This window comes from Rutidosis leptorrhynchoides, chromosome 5 (genome assembly GCF_046630445.1).
Source record: "Rutidosis leptorrhynchoides isolate AG116_Rl617_1_P2 chromosome 5, CSIRO_AGI_Rlap_v1, whole genome shotgun sequence".
Classification (NCBI taxonomy): domain Eukaryota; kingdom Viridiplantae; phylum Streptophyta; class Magnoliopsida; order Asterales; family Asteraceae; genus Rutidosis; species Rutidosis leptorrhynchoides.
In genome coordinates this window covers 97,235,839-97,257,533 of record NC_092337.1, presented here as the reverse complement: position 1 = coordinate 97,257,533, position 21,695 = coordinate 97,235,839, and the positions used below count along the sequence as shown (strand labels likewise).

At 34.1% G+C, this 21,695-nt stretch overlaps 1 protein-coding gene across 1 annotated transcript; it reads right to left on the bottom strand.

Moving 5' to 3' along the window:
- Positions 1-4,442: 4,442 nt before the first annotated feature.
- LOC139847123 (probable phospholipid-transporting ATPase 8) lies at positions 4,443-11,830 on the bottom strand. The gene is made up of 11 exons (XM_071836733.1): positions 10,880-11,830; positions 8,801-10,143; positions 8,389-8,499; positions 8,025-8,301; positions 7,828-7,916; positions 7,624-7,732; positions 6,921-7,130; positions 6,711-6,836; positions 6,482-6,580; positions 5,826-6,017; positions 4,443-5,219 (listed from the first exon to the last, which is right to left on the bottom strand). The coding sequence occupies exons 1-11, from the start codon at positions 11,270-11,272 to the stop codon at positions 4,620-4,622; spliced, it is 3,549 nt and encodes a 1,182-aa protein (XP_071692834.1). The 5' UTR covers positions 11,273-11,830; the 3' UTR covers positions 4,443-4,619.
- Positions 11,831-21,695: the final 9,865 nt, after the last annotated feature.

Sequence of the window (21,695 nt, the reverse complement as noted above, 5' to 3'; positions counted from 1 at the left end):
CATCTCGGATATGCAGTTTTATTTTTGACACAAACATGCGTACGCAAGATCCTGGTTAGATCCAACATGATGCAGCGGAAGCTTTAGAAATCACCTGAGAATAGACATGTTTTAAAAAGGTCAACATAAAGTTGGTGAGATATAGGTTTAATGCCGGCAGCAATATATATATAGACCACAAGATTTCGTATATAAACAGTTTAATAAAAGTATTCTAAGTGGTTGAGCACTTGGTAACCATACTTAACATTTTCACGTCGCATATTCCCTTTAATATGAAATCTTACTACACCGTACCAAGTGTAGTCACAAAACGAAGTACTGTGCAACCGTTGAATACTGGTCGTCCAGTCCGGTTGGGGTTGTCAGGCCCGATAGATCTATCAACAGGATTCGCGTTTACAATACAGCTGTAAATATTAGTTACCAAGCTACAGGGAAGTATGCCAGTGGTACAACTCAACGTAGAACATATTTTTCAGTTACTTGTGTCCATATCGTAAAACATAAAATACATGTATTCTCATCCCGAAATATTTAGAGTTTAAAAGTGGGACTATATACTCACAGTTGTCTTTGAAGATATAGATAATTGACTTGGTCTCCCGGTTGATATCACGAACCTATCCATATATAATATATCAATATGTTTTCATTTTTAAACAAACGTTATAAATATATACTTGTTATACTTTTAATACTTTGAATAATTCCTTAGTCCGTAGTTAGCAGTCCGATGTTAGTAATTCAATTTTAATGGTTCATTTTTAGATGTTTAATATACCCGCAATGAAATAAATAAAACCCCCAACGAAATCAATAAAACCCCATCATATATGTATTGGTCGAGATTAATCTTGACCCATGGTACCGGTGTTGTCAAATGACGTGTTGCGTACATAAAGTACCAGTGTTGTCAAATGACGTGTTGCGTACAATCATGGGATCTTATGATTAATCTTCTCGTATTGTTTACGGGTGATCCTGAACCATATAAAATTGAATTATAAGTACATATATATAAAATATCATGTTATCTTAGAAATATGTGATTTATATCATTTTTTTCCAATTGATCCCGTAGTTGAAATGATCTAGGATAGCCAATTTTGTTTCGGTCATAGTTTCTTCGTTACAAGTCCGTTTTCGTTGATTCAAATTGCCATCTTCTTGGATCGAGTTCTTCTTTAAGACTATGAACTGTAAATACCTTGGTTTGTATTCAAAATCATACGGCATAGGTGAAAGTTTAGTGAAACATATGAAGTTAAACATTTTTGTTACAACAAAATCATTTAATGACCATTTTTCTAAAAATACTTATACTTTGAAAAACCAAGTTTTACCTTGTTAAATTAGCATATACATAAGTTATGTTACATGTCTTGAAGTATTTTAAAAGTTAAGTTAGAAGAATCTATTTAGTTTGCAAACAAGTTTGAAAACATTCAAACTATGTTCTTGTTGTTAAACTTTTGTACCACAAAATAAGATAGCTATATATATATGAATCGAATAAGGTTATGAACATAGATTCTACCTCAAGTTCCTTGGATAAGTTTGCTGTAAAAGAGGAGTAAGAAGCTAGAATCAAAAGGGTGCTAGAGGTGGATGAAAGATTGGAAGTAAGTTGGTGTTCTTGGAAGGATTTCTTGAAGTGTTTTTGTATGATTTTCTTATGGTGTTTTAGTATGGTTTTTGAAGCTAGATCTTCTTGGTAAGTTGCTGAAGTGTTATGGAGTTTAGAGTTCTTGAAAGAGTGTGTGTTTTTGCTAAGATAATTGAAGTGAAAGTGAATCAAAAATGGGAAATGAATGGAAGTATTTAAGGTGGTGATGGTGGCGTTTTTGATGGTGTACAAGGACAAAAGTTTTAGTTGTTTTCTTGTATAATTAGTCAAGCAATCATACAAAAGCAATTACCTAGCTCTAAGGGCATGAATAATGGCTGGTTAGGTGGTGATGTTGATGTGTATATACCAATAGTAAATACGTATAGAAGCTAGGTATGATACGAGTACAAATACTCTAGATATACGTATAGAAATTTTGTGAAAAATGGAATGAGGATTCAAATATAGCTATCTTTTGTGAATACACTTATATGGTTTTATGTATTTAAGTTCTTTAAAAGTAATTAAATACATTACTTATACAATATATGTATAACATTATAAGTCTTAAGTATATATGTCAAATAACGTTACGTATTGTTATCGTTTTGAAAACTTAAGTTAGTAGTTTCAAAATACACATATAACTTGTTGTTATTAATACAAAATGAGATATTAAAACATTCATTAATCATGTTAAATATGTATATATACATATATATACACAAACGTATAATTATCATATATTGTATAGTTCGTGATATCATCGGTCAAACTAGACGGTCAAACGTTGTGTAAAACTCTTTTCGGAAATATAAGTCTCGACAATTTGGATTGCTTATCATGTTGGCAAGGTTTAATTTATGTAAATATTAATCTTATAAGTATAGAATGATCGAAAAAGTGCGGGTCGTTACATCTGTTGACACAACGTTCTCGCAACTCCCAACGTCTATGATCATTGTACATACTTTTCCTTTTGCTGTGACTCGAGTGCGAAATATATTATTTCGTAACCAAGAATTTTCATCAGATGTATCCTTTGGTGCAGCACTCAATACTCTGTTAACTACCAATGTTTCTCCTTGATCAGGATAGATCAGCTCCTCTTCAATTTCGGTCAGTTTAGAGGTCTCCCCTTCTTCACCATCCGTATCATAAATAGGATTCGTGTACTCCCATACGGCTGCTGCTCACTGGTTTGGACAATCCCGCGAGTAATATCTGACCCCTTGACACTTATAACAACGTGGACCGCGATTACTAGTACCTGTTGTGGGGATTTTCAGGGAAGCCTCTTCTTTTTTCTTGTCGATCGAGACAGGAGGTGTAAAACGGTTTGGCAAAATTTTGTTCTTGCTACGAGCTTGCTGCTTTTCTACTTTTAGTGCTAATCTGCACACATCCGAATATGTCCAGTATGGTTGGAGACTAACCACATCGGCAATTTCAGGTCGAAGGACGCCTAAGTAACGAGCAACCGTTTGTTCTTCTGGCTCGTTAAAGTCACATCGCATAAGGAGCCTATCAAATTCCTAAGTTATTTCTTCCACACTCTTATTGCGTTGATGCAGATTGTGATAGTCAAGAAAGGACTCTTGATGAAAATTTTCTGGCAAGAACTTGTGACGAAGTAACTTCATCTTTTCCCACGATTCAACCTTTGATTTGTGTGCCACTGCTCGATCTTTTTTTACATGATCCTACCATAACGAGGCATTTTTTTTTAACTTAATAGCAACCAACTTGACCTTCAAATTTTCTGGAGTATCCTTAAGATCAAACACCCTTTCTACGGTGCTTAACCAATCAATAAAATCATCAGGATGGCCGACTCCCGAAAATTCAGGAATCTCCACCTTTAACCCAAGATGTCGCAAAGGATCTTCATGACAAGCCCTTCTAAATCCACCCGGCGCATCAGCGAATGGATTCTCATTCTCCCACTGATCCTCAGTTTGATCCGAATCATAGTGATCATCTAGATTTCGGTTCAACTCTAGCTGTGCAATTCTTCGCTGCAAACGAGCAATTTCCGCATCACGTGGATCCCCTTCATCACAAGGATTAACTCTGTGGTTATGTCCACGATACATTGGCCAAATCCTAGCTCTGATACCAAATAATGACTAACGTTAGGGATCGTTGGCCAATATAGTAATCAAACAGTAGGATAGGCTGATAGATGAACAAACGCAGACCTGCGTGTTTTTTTTTTTTGCTAAATTGATAAAGATAAAAACTGAATAGAAAATAAATCTAGAGTCCTTTATAAATAGGACTAGACATAATACGATAAGGAAATAACTTAATGGATAAAATCCTTATTAAAAATAAACTTAGAAAGTAAATAAAGTCCTTATTCTTTGTGCTTGCTCCCAGAGTAATGCAGCTAATTCCAGGAAGCTAGCAATCAAGCCCAATATATTTCTGCAATCCAACAAACTTGGGCCTCCTCTTATATTTCTGTCCATACTTTGCATCATCGTCAGGCCCAGGCCCAACAATATTGTCACTTGCTCCTGCATCACGTGGGCAACCTAATTTATTAGAAAATCGCCCAACGGTAAAAATACTCGTCATTTTCAGTCAGTATGTGCGTAGAAAATCCTTGATCGTTTAAATAAATAAACATTGTCTATTTCATGCTTAAGGTTTGTTGCTTTCATTGGCCCGATATTTTGGCCCATGAAATGTGATCGTATATCTTGCATACATTTTGGTGGGCTCAGATTGGCCCAATGGGGACAAGTATTATATTTTTGTCAGTTGCAATGGCACACTCTGGTACAAACTGTGTTGATAAAGGACTTGATTCCATGACCACTGGTTGTAGTGAAAAACATGGATCACATGAATCACATCTAATCTAATATATACATATACACTAGGATTAATTACATTGCAAGTTACAACATAGAATCCTTCTATCCATACATACATACATACATATCAAGCTAACCTATGATAATAATCTCACAAATAAACAACAAACCAAACACCAACCTTATATCTCCCTGTGGCTATGTCTCATTCTCTCACTCAAATGCTCCATTTTGTCTTTCACCCTTCCTGGCAAATCACTAGGAGTAACGACCTCGCACCCTTCAAACCGTCGTCTTTGAATTTCGTCATGATACATTGGATGAAACCGTGTTTGAAACGCTCTATAAAGAAAATAAGGTAATAGAGTCGAAACGACCACCAACAACGTGGTCATCCAAAAGAAGGGGCTCGGGGCACATGCTTCCACAAAAACACGATAAGCTGTTGTCGACCATTCGGGTGTTAGGTACCCGTAAATGATCAAAAATACATACCAAAAGAAGATACTTCCCCAAATGAAAAAGTGTTGTATCCATGTGAAGTAGTTGATGGATAAAGCCATCTGGCAGTTGACGGTCCAAACAACGCAAGAGTACATTAAGACTCCGAGAATTTCGTAATCGATGACATAACCGTCTTGACGAAAAGCTTGGTGGATTGTTGAGTTTTTGCAAATGAAGAATATGATCATGGAACTCAAAACCCCGTTGAACATCCACCCGAGTATTCTTGGCCAGTTGAAGAGTATATTTTGTACTCCCTCTTGATACAACAACGGATACTGCAAAAATCCAAATCGTACGTTTTATACACAGAGTATCAGGTACATGTTTTCTTTGTTTTTTTCAGTAAGTTGAAACAAATTTTAGCGGGTATAAGATAAAGCTTAATGTACAATTGTAATACACAGAGTATCAGGTACATGTTTTCTTTGTTTTTTTCAATAAGTTGAAACAAATTTTAGCGGGTATAAGATAAAGCTTAATGTACAATTGTAAATTAACGTATTAAGCAACTACTCCTCTGTCTCAAATTAAGTGTCTTGGTTGAAATTTTTGTTGGATTTAAAATATGTGTGACCGATGTCAATTTTGCCCTTATATTTAAGGTAAGTTTGACTAAATTTATATAAGATATAAGTGACTGAGAGTAATAAACGAGGGTAAATCAAAGTGTTCAATGATATTTAAGAATTACTTTTTGCAAGTGGACAATTATTTTGGGACAAATATTTTGGGACGGAGGGAGTACTATTTTGACCGACACAATAAACTCTATTTTGACCCATCCAATTTGCCACCTCTACTATATATAGTGATGTAGGACAATTTTTTAAGGAGTAATGTTTTTAAGGTAAAAGTGATAAGGGAACCAATTAAAAGGTTACCTTGAGACAGAGTCGTGCGGAAACGTCCTGATCGAAAACACCAAGAGCGATGACAGGAAGTGAAGTGAAGAAAACATTGTAAAACGACATGTACCAATCGTTATAAGCAGGTTGCCCAGAGAAAGAAGCATGGGCCTCAAACCAAAAAAGTGTGAATCCAAAAGCAATGTTTTTGTAGAAGAAGTAACATATCTGCAAGTAAAAATATATTTGTGAATCAAAATATTCAACAACCAGTTTTCATGTGAAAAGTATTCTATGTCATAGTCAAAGTTGTAAAAGTCACAATTCGGGAACGAGTCGGTGGGGACCTTGGAGGGACGAGTCAGGCGCTGACCAACGTTGACTTTTAGTATATAATTCACTTATTATTTCAAACATAGATATAGACATATAGGGCACAAAATCTAATTTTAAAATATATTAAAACTTTGACCAACTTTGACTTTGACCGACTTAGATCCAACTCAACCCGACTTTGACCTGACTTTTTTTAGCATTTTTGGATGAATCGGGATGGGTTTAGTCCCCAAAACGACGCGTCGACCGACTCAACCGATTTTTACAACAGTGACCATAGTTACGTTGCATATTGAATTTTAATAAATATTTGAGATTCTTGAGTAAATATCAAGATAAAAAGATTAGGCTTTTACCATCATGGCTATTCGCCTATAACACCAATGTCCATGTACCAACAACAATCGCTCGAGAAAACGAAATTGAGCTATTGCAAAGTCACTTGCCATCACAGCCTGTAACAAAGAACATGGTAAGCATTATCTATCATACAAAATATTATAAAATACATAAAAAAATAACTAAAGAATAGATATAGATAGGTATATTAACATAAGATGGAGTATGAAGTATAAGCGAATAAACCTGCATTCCTTCGACACCACTAATCCCGACACCAATATCAGCCTCTTGAAGCATCCCAACATCATTTGCCCCATCACCGATTGCTAATGTGGTCTTTCCTGTTCCTTCTTTAACCATCTTGGTAACCTGCGCTTGTCACAAAGTTTCATTATTATATATATTCACTTGAAAAAGAAATTTTTCTTTTTATAGAACTTAGAATGTACTCACAAGAGCTTTTTGTTTAGGGGAAGAGCGGCAGCAAATGACAGAAGAGCAATCAATTGCAACGTCTAAAAATGTGCTTTCGAGATTTTGCTCAAGAGCATAAGTTAAAGATCTCCCGTCAATTATTAAAGCAAACAAGCCAGAGCTACTTTTTGCTAAATCAAGCTGTGATCTTCCTTCTCTTAATTGCTTCTTTACACTTTCTCTAGATGCCTACAAATAATCATATTTTTAAAATTCATCAACTGAATCTGACTATAGGTAACACAATGGGCGGGTTAGTAGCAATGTGTTCGGTTAAGTATAGTAAGTAGGGATGTTATTAGAAAAGGGAGGTAGCAATTTCACACACAACTTGAAAACAATTAACACTGGGGCACAGAATATTGAAGGATGAATAATTTCGCATAAAACTAATACTTTCCAAAAAAATTGTTATGGCACATAGCTAATAATATTGGGTAAAATTAACAAATAATTTCGCATAGAGTAAATAATTTCCATAAGATTCACGTTTCTTGTATTTCTAAGAAGAGTTCTCCCTTATTTGCATACAAATTTTTGAGAACTGGGCCTAGTTTTTACTAGGTTATGCGAAGCTTCCCGGAATCAAGCTATTCAGAAGTGAATGTAATGAAATTGCCACCTCTATATCTGACCATTTGGGAATCAACTTTTTGTAATGGAAACCATGTAGAAACTCTACCTTGGAAATGGCCGCCCTATCATTTAGCTTTTCTAAAGCAATAATATCCGGTGAATCTAACGTGATCACAATTTGTGTCATTCCTTGGACCAGCAAACGACAAGCATACCTGTAGATATCAACAAATCGACATCAATAAACACAAATTTTGACCAAAAAACGGAATGTCATTGAATTAAGCATATAATTGGCCATAACTCGTACCCTATATTAATTGCAGTCTCCATCATATCACCCGTCAAGACCCAAATCTTAATTCCAGCATTTGCAAGCTTCTCTATGCATTCAGGAACCTTAAACCAACATAACAATATTATGTTACATATAAAAATAAACCTTTGTTCTAGTTAAATCATTTAATCATAAAGTATAGTATAAAAAAAATGTTTTTATATGCTCACCCCCTTTTGAAGTTTGTCCTCGACTGCAGTAGCACCGAGTAGAATTAAGTCTCTTTCAATCTTGTCAGCAGCTGCATCTACCAAAGCGTCCCGGTCAAGTGAGACTGAAGTTTTGGCTTTAAAAAACTCTTGTTCCCATGCTTTATATTCTTCTTCATCAAGGGGGCGATATGCAATTACTAAAGTCCTTAAGCCTGCCTCGGCATACATGTTGATATGATTCCTAGTTTCATTCTCAAACGGTTGACTGTTTTTAGTAAGCCTTTCAAAGATGACACTGGATGTATGCAATAAACAGTGTAAATGTAAAGTTTTGTATAACTTATGTGAATGGTTAGTCAACATAAGTCAAAGAGAAAACAACCTGTCAGCACCCTTGCAAAGTAAGAAAAGCTGATTTTCGGCATTTCTAACAATTACTGACATCCTCTTACGAGCACTGCTGAACTCGATCATATTAAGAAGCTCGTATGATCTGTAAGTACCAAATTGTTAAGGATGAACTTAATTTTAAAATTTAGCTGATCCAACATTGATGACTAATTTCATGGATATGACTAAAATATGATTATAAGATAATAATATATTTTAAGATCTGACACAATAACTTATACTCCGTATATGAAATTTTAAGATGATTCAGGTCAGCCCAAGCCAATCCTGTACATTTCAGCCACCAGCAAAAAAGTTACCAGTTTTGACTATTGACCCGGACCAATTTTAACTAGTTAATAGTGGAGAAAAGCAATATGAGTATGCAAAAAGATGTATCTCACCTGTCAACTTTTTTGCCGTTCTCATATTCATGCAAATAGATACTTGTTTGTGTCCTTTGGAAGAACTCGAAACCTATTTCCCTAGCAGCTATGACAAAAGCAGCTTCATCTGGTGACTCAGCTTCGTATGTAAGTTCACCCGTTTCCTTATTAACATCAGGTATAGCTGTATGGCATATGGCCAAAACTCTAAAGAACTTTTGTATAATATCCGAATGAAATTCATTAACCCATTGCCCATTCATAATCCGCTCATCTCTAAAGTTGAAACCTTTAATCGATTTGCCTGAATTCATAATTTCATCATTCGATGTACTTGAAGTATTACTAATATCAGGTTGCTCAATATTTTTCCGTTTTGCCAGAGCCAATTCGACTTCTGTCATACCACGACCATAAGCAACGCCTGCTATTGAACATTTAACGAACTCCATTGAGTTGCACGTTAACGTACCAGTTTTGTCAGACAATATGGTATCAACTTGACCCAGTTCTTCATTTAAATTTGATGTTCGAGCACGAGCTGGCCTGTTTGTTTCTTCATGGTACATGTCTTGATCTTGATTTATAAATATACTTTGCAACACCTTTACCATCTCAATGGAAACATACAATGATATTGGGATTAAATAGCCATACAACATAAGTCCAGTCAAGAAATGTAAAAGTGCAGCTAGTGCAGGTCTTTCAGGGTCATAAAGAGCAGTTGTACGACTGGGTTCAAGATACCACCTTCCATAACTTCCATGGTTCAAGTCTCGATTAGTTCTTATACCAAAAAAGATCGAACCGATGAACGATATTGAAATCAAAGTACTAAAAAGGATGTAGATTATCTTATCCATTCGCCTCTCTATTTTACTTCTTTTTGAAGGTGGATCGGTTGCGTTTTTCATGACCTTAGTATCGTGACCCGTGAAAATAACCACTCCGTAAACGTACTCCGTATTTCTTAGCTTCGAGTCTCTTAATAGTAGCTGCTTGATTGAAAGTGGATGCGGTTCATTATTGTAGCTCAAGTTTCCAATAAATGAGTACAGATCTTCGTTTGGATCTTCACATTTGACCACTGCCTTAAATTGGTCAAACGAGTTGTCATCATGTAATGAAGCTGTGACATCAAATGCATGTTTCAACTTCAGATTAGTCTCGCCATCGAGATTCATAGTTTCGACGTAACATATTCCATCTGGGTAGCTTGATGAAAGGAGAAGAAGATCTGCGGGAAAATATTCGTCTTTATAAACCTTAACGAGATCACCAACACGTAAATCTTTCCATTTGCTTTCAGAAAATGAGTTATTTCTGTAAACATGGATCTTTCTATTGTTGGCCTTTATGTCCTGAAAGCAGATAATTAAGCTAAAAAATGACCACTTGTGACTTTATGAAGTAATATAAACCACTTAACACAAATTTAAACATGGAAAATACACATACACCTCACATACACACAGAACATAGTTCCGCTTGTGAAGAAAAAACTAATTCTGTTTGTAACTTGTTGGTCGTGTTGAATTCAAAATTTTGAAATCAACTGCTCACTTATGTACACCATAAATCAAAATGTTATAATATTTTATTTAGGAGACTTCAGTATAATGTCGATAATTAATCTAGATACGAAAAACCACATACTCCTCATAAAATGTACCTTCACATGTTATGTCATCTATCATAGTAATAAGGATATTTTTTCATAATTTTGAACCAATTGGTTAAGCCTCCCAAAATCAACGTAACACAAACAAACGCCACACTTTTTCTATCAAGCCAGCCTTCACTAATGTTTAATCATTGTACGGGTATATCTAAAATAAGTGGCTAAGCCATAAATTACTTTACAAAGCCAACTTTTTCTTTCTTTTCGTTTTGTACAACACGTAAATGCAGTAATATTAGGAAGTTCCAACACGAATAGCAAAAGGGCAGATTTTAAACTTTAAATACTATTTATAAGACTCATCTAACCAATATTTAATCTTGAACAAACTAAGCATGATACACATAATGCAGATAAGAATGACAATTTAATTTTAAATTCAAATAAAATATAAACATAGGAGATCAATGTTTTACCTGCCTTCGACGTCTCCAATCTTCTATACCTTCCTTTGCCATTGTTGCCCCAATCACCAACATCAAAGGGTAAAGAATACTAGAAGCTCGAAACGGAGCCAAAGGACTAAACGAAACACAAGCTACAACAAGAAAATACATATTCGCAACTCGCCTAAATTGCTCAAACAAAGACTTTGGAAGGAAATTAACCGCCGTATACTTAGTCGTAGACACATAATTACTCCTGTATCTAAACTGAACCGCCTCAGGATGATCAGGATCATTACAATACACAACTCTAGAGTAACCTTTTTGCCCAATTTGACCATGTTCGTCCCTTGTTGAAGGTCGAAAACACGAAAATGAATATATTTTACTAAACTGCACCTTATCATGCTTACCAAACACCATCTTCCCAAATGTATTATTATATATCCCCAAAAATTAACCTAATCTGCTTATAAAGTTAGCTCCTAGCTATTACAGTTTACACACATTCAGACCGAAAAATACATGGACTAAAAGTCAACAATAGATAACAAATCATAAATACATTCATTAATTATGTATAGAATACAAAGGTTTGGAGTTAAAACTAACATTAGGTTAACAAATTAACATCTAAATATAGCAAAATACAGATCTCCTAAACCTGATCTGTAACTACACATGTATAAATACGTGTGTATCTATCTATAATTCAACTCTGAAAAAGGAAACCGCGTGGAATTGAATGAGTTTATTTAACCTATTAAGTTGATTTATAAGTATGTATATATGTTGTTGTGTATATGAATTTGGTGAATGAAATTTGAAGGAGTTAGTAGAAATTGAGCTGGTGATGAAGGTTCAAAACCCTAGAAGAAGCAAAATGGAAGGAACAGAGTAGATAAAATTCCTTACTTTGGTCAGAAGTTGCAGAGATCTCTTACTTCCGCCATTAATTTACTGGTTATATAATGCTATATAGATATAGATATAGATATAGATATAGATATAGATATAGATACAGATATATGGATATATGCACATGAGTATGTATTATGTATGTATATTTCATATACTCCGTATTATTTAATTTTATATTTTATAGTTTTAAAGAGGAGTAGTTAGCTTGCTGGGCTATTGCGGCATTGCCATTTCTACAAGCAAACAAACACAAAACGATAGGTTAATCTATTTTAATTAATTATTTTTTAATATTAGGAAATAACTAGAAGATAATTAAATTTTGGAAATAACTAGAAGATGATTACTAGTAAAATAAAATAAATTTATTGTAGCAAAACTATAATGGTTTTCCAGTTTATGTCCTAACACGTATGTTACTACATACTATGTCAAAATTTATAAGTTTTTTTTTTTTTAGTATCTTTGAAAATTCGTTTTAGATTTTATTTTAGAATATAAGAATCACCTGATTAATATGCTGATTGTAGTACTGCAATTTTATTTATTTATTTTTGATAAAAAAACACTCTATTCTTTTGTTTTGAATTTAATAAAAAATATGACGAGTGGTCTAAGGACACATGATAAATATCATCGATGAAGTCTAATTTTCTAAAAATTATTGCAATGTGTAATTAATATTTGTTTATAAATGGTAATGAATGAGTTTAATAAATGAATTTAAAATTTTAATTGAATATTTAAGTGTTTTAAATTATCTTATCGTGTGCACTTAGGGCACTCGTTAACCAAACTCTAATACAAAATATAGATAACGTGATCATTGAATGATCAATTCAATAATTTTACATTACCAACAAACTTAATAAGATTTTTCAAGTTTAAATTTTATTAACAACATATTTTGAGGTGTCAATGAAAATAGTCGATAATGATCACGGAATAACTTGGTTAAATTGTTTGAATAAATATGCTATCATTTTTCAAGTAGCTTAAACAAGCAAAATCTTATTCCTTTGTTCATTTAAACTTTACTCTTAGATATTTTCGACTCCTGGAAATTTCGTTTAAACTCTGTCACTTATATATATATATATATATATATATATATATATATATATATATAGTGGTATGATCAAGAGGAAAGTAACCATTCGGGGGAAAGCGGGGGGAAGCAAATTTTTTTTTTTCGTTTTTTGAAAAAACTTTGTTCACGAACATTATAGATGAGATGAAAATATGAACATTTAGTAGAGACACTTTGTGATAAATGTTTTTATTTTGGCGGAAAAACGCTCGAAGAAGTAATATATAACAATTATCGTGTTTTTCGAGCGTATTTTGAGGTTTTAGCTATTGGGGTTTAGATATTAGGGTTTAGATATTAGGGTTTATAGGGTTTAGATATTAGGGTTTAGAAATTTATGGTTTAGGGTTTAGATTTAGGGTTTAGATTTAGGATTTAGATTGAGTTTTTAACACGAACGGTTTAGAGTTTAGGGTTTAGGGTTTAGGGTTTGGTGTTTTGGGTTTATGGAATAAACCCAAAACACCAAACCCTAAACCCTAAACTCTAAACTCTAAATCGGGCTAAATTTTACTTCACAAAACATGAAGAAAAAAAACGTTCATATTCTTCACGAACAATATTATCTTGAATGTTATTTTTGTCGATCGTTTTCCAGCCTAAATAATAACATTCATCACGAAGTGTCTCTTCTAAATGTTCATATTTTCGTGTGATCTTGATGCCGGAAAAAAAAATTCAAAAAAAACGAAAAAAAAAATATTTTGCTTCCCCCCGATTGGTTACTTCTCCATTGATCTTGCCCCTATATATATATATATATATATATATATATATATATATATATATATATATATATATATATATATATATATATATATATATATATAATGAACACACAATGTTAATGAATTTGCTTCTTCCACGACCTCAACTGTATATGTAAACAATTATTGATGTTTATGACTGTTTCATTGCAAGAGTTGTTTAATTATTCTATATGTAATTCATCATTATATTCTTAATTTGTCAATTTTTAATGGATTTCTCTTACGAATCAAGATATTCTTAGATCAATAAGACAAGTTTGCTAGAGTATTGGGTCCCTACTCCCTAGCAAAGTGATCACTAATATTATAAATGATATATAAACTCAATTAATGAAGTTGTTGGATGAAAGATGTGTTGAAAAACAAGTTTACACATAATAAATATCACTAAAAAATTAAATCCGTCACTCTGTTAGCTGTGAACATATAGAGGTCCTAAATATTAATAATACGGAGTATAAAATAAATGTGACGTATTTGAAGTTAAATAATCATATTTACCATATATAACTATATGAGGTGGTAGTCAAGTGACGATTTTAATTTTTTCAATATTTGAGATTACTCAACTCGTTGTAAGGTAAGTTGAAAATTCGAGTTTTTTTTTTTTTTTATTGAAGGCAATGCTTAAAAGTGAGATTGGTGAGAATTGGAGTCCCTTGCCCAGGGGCGGAGGGAGGGGGGTCAAGTGGGGTCAGCCGTCCCCGACGATTTCGAAATTTTAGTGTAAATTTTTTCGGTTTTTTGATTTTGCTCCAGGTGGAATCTTTTTTACCCCAAACCCTTCATGGTTTGCCCCAAAACCTTCATATTTTGCCCTAAAACCTTCGTATTTTGCTCAAAAGCCTCTATATTTTGCTCAAAAAACTCTATATTTTGCCCCAAAACCTCTATATTTTGTCAAAAAAAAAATTCCTTACGTTTTAAATTTTTTTTTGCCCCCGGTGAAAATTTTTTCTGGATCCGCTAGTGCCCTTGCCCAACCACTTAACCACCCTATAGGGTTTGAAAATTCGAGCTCTCAAAGGAAAAAAAAAAAAAAAAATTTATTTTGCGATAACAATACGGGGAGGATAAAATAAATGTGACATAACTGAAGTTATATTATTTATTATTATTGTGATAATAACAACAAAAAATGAAATCCTTCCTTGGATGAAATATAATAAAAGATAACAAAACGGAAAGCCGTACAGATTCGTTCATGCAATGTGAGGGAAAAAAAGTTGTAGACAGAGATCGTCGACTTTTAGTTTCTCGATCGCTTCGTCAACAACGGCATCCTAACCGTACAGATGTCCAAAAATCTGTCCGTTAAATAAGGAAAATTTGTCACTTTCCTAAAATAAATGTACTCCTACGTGTTATCTGTGTTGGTGTCACCATCGTAGTAGACTATGCCCAAAAGAAACTCCTCTTGAAGTTTTCATCTTAGTACAATCAGAAAAAGCAAATTACAGAGATTATTTTTGTAGTACTATTTAACAATATAAAGGAAAATACGTAGTAGTTTCTAAAATTCACAATAAATATTTTTTTAATCTATAATTGTAACTAGAACTTCTCTTGAATAATACGTCGAATATTGGAATTGAAGGTGGCAATGCCAAATGGATTGTTAAGCAGCTATCAAGGGCGGACCTATTTACACTTAGTAAGGGCTACCACTAAAATATGCGATGCAGTGTAATTTTTTTTTTTGAGCTTTTAACTAGTGATATTACTTGATAGTGTAAATTTTTTGTGTGACACCACTGCAAATTTATGAATTTTTTGCACGGCGATATCGATATCAAATATTCTTATTTGTCATTCATACACGCGTTAGAAGAAAACTCAATTCGAGACGATGTTGGAAGTACCATCGAAGGTTGGGAGACCCCCCAGAGACCTTCTCAAATCACATTGATGTTGACATTACCATCAAAGATTTGAAACTCCTTGCTAGAGTGAGAATCGAATCTGAGTTGACAGAACCCCAAGCTGGATCTCATCCCCAAATTACTTTATAATTTTACGGACATGACCTGTGAACTAGAATATATTATTTGTTCAAAAATTTAGCGATATAAAATTATTCTACGATGAATCTAATAAAAGTAACAGAAAGAAATACAAATTCACTCTTAAGAATATAAAATCTTATTGTTCAAAAATTTAGCGATATAAAATTATTCTACTATGAATCTAATAAAAGTAAGAAAGAAATACAAATTCACTCTTATGAATATAATATGAAAATAAAATATAAGTTCTGCCTAATTTATTCACGGCTCAATTTATTTTATAAATTTCTTAATGTATATAGAGAAATTTTGAATAATAAGTAATATGAGTGAAAATTAAAAAATATATATACAAATGAAGGGGTTAAGTAATTTGTTAGTTACTACGAGTAATATTTAGTTGATGTATTAATGGAAGAGTTCAATATATTTTAAAAGTTTTTGATATTTGAATAGTGTCAACAAAAGAAACCAATGAAATTAAGTGCAAATTAAATACGTAAACTTTATTAAAGACCCAACTTTCTCTGGTTTCCGCAACCGTACGTGAGTTGTACGTGAGTTGGATTTAGAACATCATGAGACAGTCCGGTTCCTATCTACCGTTGGTGTTAAAATCCGCTAGTCTTCCTAACAAAAGAAGTCAAAGATGCTTTAGTAGTTCCAAGAAAAATAATGAAAGTGCAAGCTTCTTCTCACTAGACGGTTTCTTTATGGCGTTTTTTATGGCATTTTCGTTTGGATTCTCTTCCCGTTCGTTGGAACCTATCCGCGAAGGGGATTGATGATTCTTCTATAGTTTGCCCGACTTGTAACAATGGGGTGGAGACTAGAGATCATTTGTTTTTCGAATGTGATGTGGCTCGTGATTTATGGCATAAAATTCGTATATGGCTCGATTGTGATTTGCCTCAAAAGATCATTTGTTTTTCGAATGTGATGTGGCTCGTGATTTATGGCATAAAATTCGTATATGGCTCGATTGTGATTTGCCTCAAAATTTTTCATGGGAGTCTTTTTTAGCTTGGCTTGAAGGTATTCGTTTACGCCCATCTTCAAAGGATCGGATAATGGAGGTTGTCTTAACATCTTTATGGGCTCTTTGGCGATTCAGGAACGGCGTCGTTTTTCTAGATTCTTTTTGTAACAAAAGTAGTTTATTTGGTTGTATTAGATTAATTACTTTTCATTGGATTAAGAATAGAGGTCTTTTAGTTTCAAATTGGAACTCATAGCTTTCTATTCCGTTGTAATTATCCCTTAGCGCCTTGCTAGGGATCGTTTTTATTATAATATGATCATTCTTTGGCCGTTCAAAAAAAAAAAGAGGGTTTCTTAGTTCAAAATATGTGCTGGTTTCCATATATGTTCAACTTCCGTCAATGACTTAATATACTAGTTTAAAAATAATCCAATCTATAATTAATAATGCTTGTTCTCATCTAAACAAACATAATATAATATATTCAATTAGACTTATTAACATTATATAAGATTATAACCAGTAGAGCAGTCATCTCACATTTCATGATTTATACATAAGAGTAATAGTAGCTTAATTAAGGTGGTTCATATGTCATAGACATAAGGGTGATATAGTAAAATTCAATTTCTATTTTTTTGCCTAAAAAAGTACTCATGTGAGTATTTGCTCCTTCTCAGCTTTTCTTGCATCTACTTTTTTCTTGTTTTCACCGACAATTTCTTTACCATTTTCATTTTTTCCATCTCATTGGCCATTGAATGCTCGGTTTCTTTCGTTCCATAACCTCATCGTCTTCCTCCGGTTTGCCAAAGTATTATTCTTTATTAGTGGCTAATGATACGCCATATGGTCCATATCAAATGATCCTTATTTTTGTATACGGATTTCATTTACGAAGAATCGGGACCGGCAAAGACCTAATGTACTTCGACGACGTAGAACCGATCAATGCTATAAATATATTTAAAGAAGACGAGATAATGGATACGAAGGATAGTAAAGAAAAGTTGGTTTAATAAAACTGAACGACACTGTGATCAAAGGTAAGGCAGAAGGATTCCGGATAGAGCATGAGGGACAAGACATGCCGAATAGGAAAAAGCCGGATAGGAGTTGTCATGAAGTAATGCTTAAAGGAATAACATAGGTTGTGTTTACACGTAAGCCCTTTAACTTGGGTAATCTTGTGTGCTATCTGGTGGCCTGCACATGTGCCTCAAAATTTCTAAAAAGTAACACATGAGTGGACCGTCTGTGCCATGTCGGCCCAAATGACAAGAATTGTTTGTTACGCACACAAGTGGTACATGTGCCACGTCAGCCACTCATGTAAAAAACTTTCCCGCTTATAAATATACCCCTTGGATCATTCATTTCACACACATTCAATCACTATAAACTTACTCTGCCAAAGTTACGCCTCATATATAAGTTTACTCAATTTTGAGTTGAATTTCGATCATCGTCATCGAAGTTCACCACCTAAGATATCAATTATTCAATCTCATTGAGTAGATTAATTTGATTGATTGTTTTACACCCTCGTAAACTGTCAGATTTCGATCGGGTTTGCACAATTTTCAGAAATAAAACAATCAATAAATCCTCCTTTTCCCAAATTCAACACTCAAACCAATTACTCTAAGGTTTAGGTTTGATCAGCTGGCTTCGCTCTCTTGTTGGTTGTCAGGCTTTTTAATCTATGTTGGGATGTTGAAGCCTTGATTTGTGTGATTTTCCAAGGTTACCTCTTGGTGGTTAGTTGTCCCTGGGCTTAGGTGGTTCTTACACTATCAGTTGGATCCTATGGATGGCACTTGATCAGATATGGATCAAGTGAGATGATATTGGCTAAAAAATCACGTTTTTACCCCCAAGATTGAGTCCCAAAAGCATAAAGTTCCACACTTTATCGGCAAAATAATCGCTTTTTCGGTTAAATTTGTAGGTTAAGTAATTACGAAGACAATGCAAAAAGAACCAAGAGAACCGGAGCTAAAACGAAGATTCTAGAGCGAAAACGCTGAAAGACAAGAAACCAAGTTACGACCTAGTGAATTCAGCAAGTCAGGCAGGCCAAACGGCCTGCCATAATGGAAAACGGGCTGCCACACGGCCAAGGCAAACGGGCACAATAAACGGGCTACCTGATCAAACGACCTGCCAAAGTGCCTGCCAGCCGTTTGCAGGCATTTTTCACTTCTATTTAAAGGCTTGTTTTCATCCATTTTCAACATACCTCTCTTCACTCTCTCACTACAATACACTTTCTCTCACTAGAGCTTTCAAGGCCTTCTCACCTCCGAGCAAGAATTAAGTACCGGAGGCGAACGCCGAAGATTGTAATAGGAGCAGTCTAGAGGATGTCAGCACTTGTAATGGTCCAGATCTCGTCTATAAACGGTGAACGCTTTCCTTAATTTAATAATGTTTTCTTGTTACTTTAAGTTGCTTTCATCTTGCATGTCTATCTATCTGTTGCAAATATTTATTATGTGTTGAGTACTTTATCTGAAACTTATGCTATTGTTATGCTGAAACCTTGATGGTTTAGAAGTTTAATTGACGGATCACCCTTTCCGCTTATTCACGTGGCTATAACCTAGTATTAGGACTTGATCAACCCTAGGGTACAAGGTAAGTAGTTATGTGTGCTTAACGTCACAATAGGGATATAGTACCTACGTACGAATAACCATTTATTTGTCAAAGAAGAGCTGCCCATTTAGGTTGTGATTAGAGTAGGCAATATAGAGTTCAGTGAACACTGGCTTGCTCAGAAGCATGATTCGCGTCAGAAGTAACGTTCTTGAGATGTTGTAAGATGATCCGGGGTTGACTAAGTGATCGCAAAAGAGAGACCTCTAATCCAATTAGCAGTACCTTAGAATATCTAAGATTGCACGTTTGTTAATGTTAAGGCATAGCTTAGTATTAAGTGGTGGAATATTACTATAGTCAGAGCAACTAGGATTAAGAAAAGCTGAGACTTTCCTTTAGGGATATACCACTTTGTTCATGTACCTAGGATTCTATCCATAATGTCGTTTAAACCTTCTAAGGTTAACGTTGGGAGTAGGGATATCCGTCTTAGCCAGAATCTTCAAAGCCTAAACTCTTAGTGACAAATCAGTTAGGTTCATAGCCTAGTTGATTGAGGTTTAGTGTTTATTCAAGGAAGTTAAACTCTTGTGATAGTTCCCCATCAGGATTCTATTCTTCATACCTATCTATTTTTACTTCTTTTTAATTATATTATTATTAGTTAATCTTAATCTATCACCACTTGTCACTAGGGTTAACTATTTAGGCACTTTTGTCCCACGTTACTGAGCAAACATACAAAAATACGAACCTGAGTTATATTTACCACTTACTCGTTAAAAGAAAGACAAGTAGGTGAATTATAGCTAGGAAACCCCAGCTAAATATAAATAATAAAACCATTACCCTCTTTTGGTAACAAATTCTGACGTGTTGCGACCCAACGACACCGCACAAATAAAACCGTCCGTTTTGGCCATATCATAAGTAGGAGTAAGTTTTTGGCGCCGCTGCCGGGGATCGAATTTTCTATTTGTTAAGGTAATCATTGATTGTGTCAAGATATCTAAGATTCTTGAGTGGTGTCTAAGAAAGAAAATTATACACGGACTTGGTTGTTGGATTTTCCGAACAGTCTCCAATTATATTGGAACCAAAAGGATCCTGCCTCTCCGTTATCAGCCTCGCGGCTTGTTTTAAAGATAAATTGATAAGAAACACACATGCTTAACAAACAGGGAGTTTTTCGATATAGGATTTAAAGTCGCTATTATAGTAAACCCTTTTAAAACTATAAAATCAAAATATTAATTATGGTATTTCTGTTGATTCTAGTTCAAACTTAACCGATTACGAAGAAAGTGCGAAAGGCAGTTGCTCTCCCACAACTTCAGAAACCGGAGAAGTTTTTCTTTATAAATATAAAACCAAAACGAATCTGAACCCTAATGAATCTCATCAAGAATTAATTCTTGATTCTTGTAGTTCAAGAAGCCGGATAACTTATCCGACTTAGAGATTTCATTGCTTTTGGATAAGGTTTACTCAAATGAACCAGGATTCGACCCTCTTCACAATACAAAAGGGAGGCTCAGTCTTAACGAACTCCTCATTATGGAAGATGAAATATGTAACATCCCGCCTTTTTCCGTTTACTTTTCCATTTAACTATTTAAATTCCGTTATATGTTTATAACATCTCCTGTTGTTACGCGTTTTAAAAATATCTCGTTTAGGTAATTCACGCACCCGCAACCGAACTCGAGGGACTAGTTTCGCCAAAATTCCAAAGAGGTGACTAGCATTTGACTAGTCAACCCACCTCCTCTTTCTTTTCCATTTCATTTTCCTTTTTCTTTCAATACTTTCCAATTTTCTCTCATTTCTCTATTTCAAGAATCATCATCTAAATCCAAGCTAGCGGGTGTCTTGCAAAATAAATTACATATTTGGAATCCTTGCAACTTCCTCTTCGATTCCATACCGATTTCATTACATTTGGGTAACTTTCTAAAATCACTAGATTTTGTGTTCTTGATGTTTTTAACTTATAAAGTTGTTAGTTAGTGTCTATGGCTCAAGTCTAACATGAATATATGATTTATATGTTCGATTTTGTTATTTGAAGTAACTAGCATGAACATAAACCTTGGTGTGTTTGATTTGGTGATTTGGTTGTTTGAATGATGTTAAATGTTATAAATGCATGTATTAAATGTGTTCCTAACATCGCTAGCTTCAATTTGATGTGTAGGTTGTTTTAGAAAACTTCATAAACATGATTAGTGATTTTGATGTTGTTGGTTAGGGTTTGATAGAATTGAATGTGAACATTTAATGCATTGAAAGCCATGAATTATTGTTAGTAAGTAGTTAGTTGTATTGTATGCTTGATTATCTACAAAACGGCGTGTTTTATGTATGCATTAAATGCCCGAATCATAAATGTGCACTTGTAAAATTTGAAGCATTAAATGTGTGCATTGATTGATGATGTCATGCGAGGTGTATACAAAATAGTTTATATTTT